Source organism: Sinocyclocheilus rhinocerous, unplaced genomic scaffold (genome assembly GCF_001515625.1).
Source record: "Sinocyclocheilus rhinocerous isolate Xijiao unplaced genomic scaffold, SAMN03320098_v1.1 scaffold42, whole genome shotgun sequence".
Classification (NCBI taxonomy): Eukaryota; Metazoa; Chordata; class Actinopteri; order Cypriniformes; family Cyprinidae; genus Sinocyclocheilus; species Sinocyclocheilus rhinocerous.
Genome location: NW_015627390.1, coordinates 309,870 through 319,199, shown reverse-complemented (window position 1 = coordinate 319,199; position 9,330 = coordinate 309,870). Strand labels below are relative to the sequence as shown.

General features: G+C 37.8%; 1 protein-coding gene and 1 long non-coding RNA gene across 2 annotated transcripts in view; one reads left to right on the top strand and one right to left on the bottom strand.

Moving 5' to 3' along the window:
• Positions 1 to 1,827, top strand: part of LOC107727930 (uncharacterized) — a 4,970-nt gene extending 3,143 nt beyond the window's left edge. The window contains exons 2-3 of the long non-coding RNA XR_001638410.1: positions 1,237 to 1,285; positions 1,381 to 1,827. This is a non-coding gene — a long non-coding RNA (uncharacterized LOC107727930). The remainder of the gene's footprint in view (positions 1 to 1,236; positions 1,286 to 1,380) is intronic.
• A 6,097-nt stretch (positions 1,828 to 7,924) lies between these two features.
• Positions 7,925 to 9,330, bottom strand: part of LOC107727839 (band 4.1-like protein 4) — a 57,606-nt gene continuing 56,200 nt past the window's right edge. The window contains exon 21 of the mRNA XM_016537857.1: positions 7,925 to 8,138. Within this exon, the coding sequence (XP_016393343.1) occupies positions 8,028 to 8,138 (111 nt within the window). The 3' untranslated portion in view covers positions 7,925 to 8,027. The remainder of the gene's footprint in view (positions 8,139 to 9,330) is intronic.

Here is a 9,330-nt window from a genome sequence, read left to right as displayed (position 1 = left end):
GGGGGGGGGAGAAGAGTGGCCTCCTTTGACTGGATTTGGAAACGCTCCAAGCTGCAGTCGGGGAAGTGGAATGGGAGGCATCTGCGTTTGCTTTAGAAAAGAAGTGCATATGCTTGCACTGTTGTTGCATTTGTGTTTGACGGTGCATGTTGCAGGCTTGCACCGAGTGCATCAGATAGATTTAGTCTTCGTCTTCGTCTTCGTCTGACTCAGCAGGAAGGTGGGAGGATGACTGTTTCTTCAGAGCAGAGATTACCACCTTAAATTTATGAGATGTTATGCATGCATCTCAAAAATGTGATATTTTTGTAATAGGGTGCAACAGAAAACTCCATTCATTTTCTCCATAGGTTCTTTTATTATTAATATTGACTTATTAGAGACATACTGTGAGCTACCAATAGCTCACCCAAAAATGAACACTGACTCCCCCTCAGGTCATCCAAGATGTAGATGAGTTTGTATCTTCATCAGATTTGGAGAAATGTAGCATTGCATCACTTGTTCACTTCAAGTGAATGGGTGCCGTCAGAATGAGAGTCCAAACAGCTGATAAAAACATCACAAGTAATCCACAGCACTCCAGTCCATCAGGTAACATCTGGAGAAGACAAAAGCTGAAACTAATCCATCAAGACGTTTTAATAACAAGCAAGTGATGTCATGCTAATTATCTGTTCCAATGAAGAAACAAACTCGTCTACATCTTGGATAACCTGAGGGTGAGCACATTTTCAGCAAACTTTCATTTTTGGATGAACTATCCCTTTTTAATAATGGTATATGCTTTGGTTGAAGCCATCAGCCTGGATTATTTCAAATTATTTTAATAAATAATTTCCTGGTGAAAAACTCAATTTCCCATGGTTCCTCAAAAGAATGTCCACCAATCAGATATATATATATATATAGATTTAAAATATATTGAGATACTTTTTTTTGCTTCAAGCCAAAGTTTGTAATGTTGTGACTTTCCTTGCAGATGGACAGTTCGGTTCATGGCTTGTAACTCTTTAACAAAGACCTTTTTTAAATTACCAGATGTAAAATAAATCAACATCAACATCTTAATGAAGGATCTTAATTTTGGGTGCAAGCCTTTTTTTGTTCAATCAGACCAATATGTTGTTTGGAACCTGTGTGTTATTTTTTTGAATGACATGAGGGTGAGTAAATGATGACAGTATAATATTAATAATAATTGATCATAATAAAAAATGTCCTTTTCTCCTGCAGCTTGTTTCTTCAAAATGACACCAACAGGAGCAATGGGGGATCCCATTAGGTAGGTTGAGTCCCGCAGTAATCACAGTGTTCTGATGATATCCCAGCATCCCGAGCGCTCGGTGACTTCCCTCTATTGTGCGTTCACTTCCTCAGAGCTCAAAGCGGTGTTCCTGAACCTGGTGGCGCGGAGAGGAACGACCACGAAAGATCGACATTCCTTCTGTCGGATGCAGGATAGAGAACGGCCCTCTGGGGAAATTGTATCCTCATGTTTATTCTTTTTTATTTCCTAAATCATGTATATCCTTATTTTTTATGGTTATGGCGTGCGGTACAGATGAATTATGACGCTGGGGCTATTTCCCCATCTATGTGATTAATAGCATTTTAGAAAAACCTGGGACTCTAAGCCTTGATGATATGCTCTTCGGAGGGGGCGGCAGTAAAGACACACAGCACCTCAAGACAGACCTGACAGACTGGAGCTTCACTAAAGACCCACATGTCTGTGTTTGCAAACTCCACAGGGGCCCTCGGGGGTCCGGCGGCAGCGGCACGTCTTCCACTTGTCCACTTCAACTTTACACGGCTGGACTCTTTCATACCTCTGTGAACAAACCCACCGAGAAATGTTAACGGTGTTCTGTATTGACATGCAATGTGACAAACGCTAGCGACCGATATGTGTTTTTAACAACATCAGGGTTCCCACATGAATTGGTGTCGAAACAGTTTTCACTCAAAAATTCACCCATTAATTGGTGAAGAAACTATTTCTACGCATAAAGAAATTTCACCCAAAAAACAAACAAATTGGTGTAGAAATTATTTTCAATCAGAAATTAAAAACATTTTATTAAAAAAAAATAAAAAAAAATGTAGACAACAATTTTCACTCAGAAATTAAATTTCACCCAAAAATTGGTGTAGAAACAATTTTCACTCAGAAATTGGAAGTACATTTCAAAAGTAATTACAAAGAAAGGCAAGTAACACATTGCATTTATTGCAATATTTTTGAAAGAACTGAAAAGTATATTCTTGCAAAACATACTCATATAATCTGTTTTATTTGGAACTTTGATTTTTTTTCTTATTATTTTTAACAGTGCATGGTCAAATATCAGTGAATCCTAAAATTGTGATTTGTAGCTCTGGAAAGTACATGAAAATGTATAGAATTGTATAAAAGTCATGGAAAGTGAATATGATTTCTGTTTTTTGAGTTATGCGCTGCTCTTAATTATTTAATCGTCTAGAAATTGTTCCATAACGTGATTTTATTTTAATTGATCAATTGCACTGAAGTAATGCAACATACTTGTATACAGAATTGCCAAACTGAAACTTTAGATTATTTGTGATCCTGGAGCACAAAACCAGTCATAAGGGTCAATTTTTTCGAGATTGAGATTTATACATCATCTGAAAGCTGAATAAATAAGCTTTCCATTGATGTATGGTTTGTTAGGATAGGACAATATTTTAAATATATTGAAAATCTGGAATCTGAGGGTGCAAAAAAATCTAAATATTGAGAAAATCATCTTTAAAGTTGTCCAAATGAAGTTCTTAGCAATGCATATTACTAATCAAAAATTAAGTTTTGATATATTTACGGTAGGACATTTACAAAATATCTTCATGGAACATGATCTTTACTTAATATCCTAATGATTTTTGGCATAAAAGAAAAATCAATAATTTTGACCCATACAATGTATTGTTGGCTATTGCTACAAATATACCCCAGCGACTTAACACTGCTTTTGTGCTCCAGGCTCACATTTGCAGCTTTTATTTACTTAAAATTCTCTAAAAAGTATTCGAAATCAAAACTAGCACTTCTGTTAGCCCATGGCCACTTTGACAGTATCGCCAACTATATCAGTCTCTCACTACCAAAAGACACATTCACAGAAGCACTTTGACGTCCCTCTCAGATCCATCCATACGTCTTCATCACTAAACCATGTCAACGTCAGTCAGTACTCACACCTTACAGTATTTACTAAGGCTAAGAGTCCCCACTTCTCATGCAGTTACTAAAAAAAGCTACAGAGTTCATCTTTTTTGTTTCAGTTTTTTAGAATTTGCTTGTTAAGTTTTGCTTTTTAACTTTTTTTGTTGCTTTGCCAGTATATTAAAGTGTAATCATGTACGTTGTGATATAGAAATAGCTGTAGAGATGCATTGTTTCCTTGTGGTAAGTGACTGAGATGCTGCCACGGATTTGAGACACTGATAAATGGTGCTATTTTGGACTTTAATCTGCTCCTTGGTAAAGAAGGTCAGATGGGTTTATTTGATATTTTCATGTTTGGAAGAGGTGTTGGTTCTTTGTTGTCTGGTTGTCGTAACTCGGATCGGATCGACTTTACTCCCCCTTGTTGTTTCTGTGTGGCTTTCTCATTGGACAGAAAAACAGATTTGCCGGAGAGTTGGCGTTTTGTTTCGTTTTTTGCAAAATTCTGAAACTAGAGACAGTCGGAGCAATCACAAAACTGCAATTCTTAACACTATTTAATGTAAAGGTTTAATTCGAGGAGTAGTTACAGTTCCTGGCACTATAGTCACGTCTGGCAATAGCAAACTCTCATACTTACAGGATGGGGTAGCTTACGCGGCCGATTTCATGTTTTTGTTTAGCGACGAATTTCTGATACATCAAGGACACATTCAAATAGACATCAGTGCGAAACACGGAGGATGTGGTTGCTGTCGTAGTCCCAGGGTGACGGTGGTCTACATAGTGTACATACACAGGGCAGCTGAGGTCAGATTTATCCTACAGCAGTCTAACAAGAACAAAAACGCTCATCCGTTTAGCGCACGCGGTCCTTCGATGTATTTTCAAAGGCGAAACATGTAGCAGCAAAACCAATGGTCTCATTGACACGTTTAGCGGCTGGTTTTGTACGAGTTTTAGGATGAGAACCAAAAGCTTTATACTTATTATTAATTTAAGTAGCATGGTATCGTCACTCGGTATTTGCAGTTTTGTCTTTGCTTCCAGTTCATATACTTTAAGAAATCCTAATTCAGAGTCCGACTGGAAAGCCCACGTTAGTTTCTTAGTCTTCCATTTATTTTCCCACTACAGTGGGGACCCTCCCAGCTTGCTCTAGTCTCTCCTTTAGTGCTTATTGATCGCATGCTCTCTGCTCTTCCTTTTGTTTCTGATCTGAATGATTCTCCTCACAGTTTCTTCTCATAGATTAGATATGCCAACTGTGTTGTAAATAGCCAGTGAATAGCTTGTAGTGTGTTGAATTATTCTGTAATAACTGTATGATTGGTGTACAAAACATGAAGTCTAGCCTCGTCATCTTTATAAGGATGCACAGATATATATATGTTATTTTGCAACTTAAGCTGTAGTTGAATAAATATGCAAGCTCTCGCTATTCTCAGTGTTGTTTATTGGTCTTGTAATTCAAATATTGCATTATATACAGTAACGTTGAAAAGTGTATTTTTTAAGAAATGCATACTTTTATTTAGCAAGGATGCATTAAATTGATCAAAAGTGACGGTAAAAACATTTATAATGTTTCTGTTTTAATAAATGCATTATTTATCTGTGAATCCTGAAAAATAAAAAGTATCACAGTTTCCACAAAAATATTTATCTGTTTCCAACATTGAAAATAATCAGAAATGTTTCTTGAGCAGCAAATCAGCATATTATGATTTCTGAAGATCATGTGACATTGAAGACTGCAGTAATGATGCTGAAAATTCAGCTTTGATCACAGAAATAAATTATATTTTAACACATACTTAATAGAAAACAGCTATTTTTAGGTTCTAAAAATATTTCACTATTTTTTTTGAGTTTTTACTGTATTTAAAAAAATTAAAAATAAATACAGCCTTGGTGAATCGAAAAGTCTTCTTTTAGAAACATTTTAAAGTCTTACCGACCCCAAGCTTTGGAACAGAAATCAATTATATTTTACAATATATTCACATAGAAAACAGCTATTTTAAATTGTAACAATATTACTGTTCTAATATCACAATATTACTGTTTTTAGTGTATTTTATTGCATAAAAACTACCCTGTATTTAATCAAATACATGCAATCTTTGTGAGCAATAAGAGACTTCTTTTTAAAAATATGGAAACTTTTTAACAGTATAGCATGTGCAAAAGTTACATTTTCACTTTTCAATGCGCTTTCAGACTCGGTATGTACAATAATAATATACTGGCTATTTTCAGAGTGTTTTTTTCCTGGTAATCAAGAAAAAAATGATTTCATTTAGTCACAACACACATTTTAGTTCAAGTTTGTTCACCTCATTCAGACGCCAACGCTGTCATTTAATAAAGTACAGGCCTTACTATGGAAAGTCTCGCTCTGTGATTATGTCTATTAGACAGACTCCGTGGTTATATTCTGAGGGGACAAGAAATCTTTTCACAGTTGTAATCACATGGAAAGGGCCTCCAAGCGGAATTTGGAATGCCGAGGCACGGATCCTGGTATAAGCTGATCATTTCGTCTAAAAGTCTTCCACAGATGGCACTGAAACAGCTCTGCTGAAGCTCATCGCTGACCATTTGAAAATGATTTGTACAGTTGAACCGCCCTTCATCCTACTTTCAAATCTGTTGGTTCTCCATCTGTTGGTTTTAATGATCTCTGCACAAAAAGGCCTTTCATTAACGATCATGTGTACGCTATCATCAAATAACCCCGGTGCTTTTAACCACATTTTGGCAGAATTAGAAGGTGTCCAGTTCTACGGAAATGGGCTGCAGGATTAAACAAGATCTACTTCAATCTGTCTCTGACTGAAAGGTTACTAAAGAACGAGCTCCTGTACTCTTTATTTAAAGGATTACATTTGCAAAACCACATATACTGTAGCAGTCCCAAAAACTATTGGGACAGTTCTGTCATTCTTAAAAAATGTCCACATGACATACACATATAATTGTGAAATATTACTGCATTTTAAAATAGCTGTTTTCTATGTGAACATCTTTTAAAATGTAATTTATTTCTGTGATCAAAGCTGAATTTTCAGCACCATTACTCCAGTCTTCAGTGTCACATGATCTTCAGAAATCATACTAATATGCTGATTTGCTGCTCAAGAAACATTTCTTATTATTATCAATGTTGAAAACATTTTTTTTTTTTTTTTGCTGCTGATTTTTTTGAAACCTGCAATGATTTTTTCAGGATTCTTTGATGAATAATAATAAAAAAAATTTTTTTAAAAAAAGCATGTGTGATAAAAAGTTTTTTTTATTCCATGGCAGAAACGGTCTTCCATAATTATTGCATAAGTCTATACACCTTATTTTTTAACGAAGGAGCGGCGTGGCCATTTGTTACTTGAATGTGCGAGTCTTCTGGTGTCATTCGACTTGACTTGCGTTAGACAACAAAATATGAAAACAGTAGATTTTATCTGATGAAATTAAATGCATACATTTTAAAATACACTAATATTTGGTGCAGTTATTGTTAGGGTTCATGTAATCATTTTATCATCCTATAGGCTGCAGGAACTTGCACAGGATTTCACTACAATGGCGTTGAAGTTTCTCTTTGTGTTCTGCAGCAATATTTTACTAAATGAATTCATTTGGGAACGCAAACAAGATTATCGGAGCGTAGCGGCCTATACAACTTCCTGTTTACTGAGCGCTGCAGGACAACAGCCTTGTGCAATGGGCTTCATGTAAACAGGATACCGTCCTTCCCCTGCAAACAGCACTGTTAGCCAATTATTACAGATGACTGTCATTGCTCTTCTGGACAGCTGCAGCTCTGGCTTTCTGTTGGGCTCTAATCATAAAAACCTCCAGGATAGTGTACTGTCATGCGTGCCTACTGTGCTAGAGCAAGGAGATGTGTAGACGTTGGAGATTCCAATAAACAGAACTTTAATGAACAGCTCACCAGGAAAGCACACGTAGCACTGGGGTAAGACGAACAATTCCTGACAAGGGAAATTCAGAAAAACAGGGTTTAAATAATCAGAAACAAGGAAATCAATGGGACACAGCTGGGATCAAATAAACACAATCAGGGCAGGAACAGGAAGACCAAATAAGGACATGGAAACACATGGGGAGCAGAACACACACAAAACACGGAACAGAGTCTGACATGTACAGTCACCCTAAAATGCATTTAGACCAGGGCTGTCCAAACTTGCAAAGTTTAGCTCCAACTTGCCTCAACACACCTGACTGGAAGTTTCTATGCCTAGCAAGAGCTTGATTAGCTGGTTCAGGTGTGTTTAATTAGGGTTGGAGCTAAACTCTGCAGGACACCGGCCCACCAGGACCGAGTTTGGACAGCCCTGATTTAGACACTTAAAAATGCCATTGCATTAGGCCAGTGGTTCCCAACCCTGGTCCTTGAGGCACCCCAACACTGCACATATTGCATGTCTCCTTTCTATGATGCACCAATTTCAGGTCTTGGCGTCTCTACTAATGAGCTGATGACCTGAATCAGGTGTGTTTGATTAAGGAGACATGCAAAACGTGCAGTGTTGGGGTGCCTCAAGGACCAGGGTTGGGAACCACAGCATTAGGCCAGTGTTTCTCAACCCTGGTCCTGGGCGCCGCCCCAATACTGCACATTTTGTATGTCTCCCTTATCTGACACATCCATTTCAGGTCCTGGAGTTTCTTCTAATGAGCTCATGAGTTGAATCAGGTGTGTTTTTATCTGCATAACTTCAGTGTTTTCATACAGGCTCCACCTGACTTTTCATTTCACTGGCAAACCTGCTGTTCGTCCTTGACACGTCGACTGTGAAAACGGTCACGTCTCTGTTTTCACTCGAGATGTGTGTACGGTCTTCACCACCTTGGCGGTGCTTTTTGCGTCCTGCTCGGAGCTCTCTGAGAGAGTGTCTTTGGAGCCTTTTTTCTTCTGAAAGGAACAAAAATAGGCACACACAATAGAGTGAGAAACATCAGACATTGATGAAATAACCGACTGAAATCAGATGGATCTCTGACTCTCGCTCTAAAGGTTAACATTAAAAAAAAGCAATGAAACTGTTCACCACTTAAAGGAATAGTTAACCCCAAAATGAAAATTTGCTGAACATTTACTCACCCTCAGACCATCCAAGATGTAGATGAGTTTGTTTCTTCATCAGGTTTGGTCCTGGAGTTTCTTCTAATGAGCTAATGAGTTGAATCAGGTGTGTTTGATTAGGGAGACACAAAATGTGCAGTGCTGGGGGGCGCCCAGGACCAGGGTCGAGAAACACTGCATTAGGCAGTGGATGATAAACCAGGTGAAGATGTTAAGAAACCACCCTAAAAACAATTCAGAACATCAGTCAAAACCCGGGCAAACACCAACAAAAATCCAAATGAAATGTGTGCTTGTGATTTTGTGCTTTAAAACATGCTGCCTGGTTTGATATTTTGCATCTAAGAAAATTAAATACATTTGGGTGACTATGCATGAGAAAAAATGGATTTCGAGAAACTACGTTTCTGTTAGTCATTATCATGACCTGAACCCTGAAAAATAATGGCTTTGCTTTCTATGAAATGAGCAGGATCTGTTGTGGAAACAGTCACAAACACAAAGTGATTGTATATTGGCTTTCTTCGTTTCTTTGTCCTAAAATCCCTCAAAAGAGGTTAGTGAGTGCATCTGGCACGCTGTTCTGGCCGCGTGCCACAACTCACACAAATCTGTTGCAGCTGAGCTGCGAACTCAGATGGAGTCGCCCAGCTTTGTTTCTTCATCAGATTTGGAGAAATGTAGCATTGCATCAGTGTCTCAGCAATGCATGCTCTGCAGTGAATGGGTGCCGTCAGAATGAGAGTCCAAACAGCTGATAAAAACATCACAATAATCCACAAGTAATCCACTCCACTCCAGTCCATCAGTTAACATCTTATGAAGCCAAAAGCTGCGTGTTTGTAAGTAACAAAACCATCAACGTAACTTCTAATCTAGCATTTTAAATTCAAACCACCACTTCTGGCCAAAATACGAGTCCATAATCCATAATAACGCTTCCTCTAGTGTAAAAGTGCATCTGCTGTTGTCTCTCACATCAAAATCCAGACACATATTTGTTTAGAGCTGTTTAAACAGT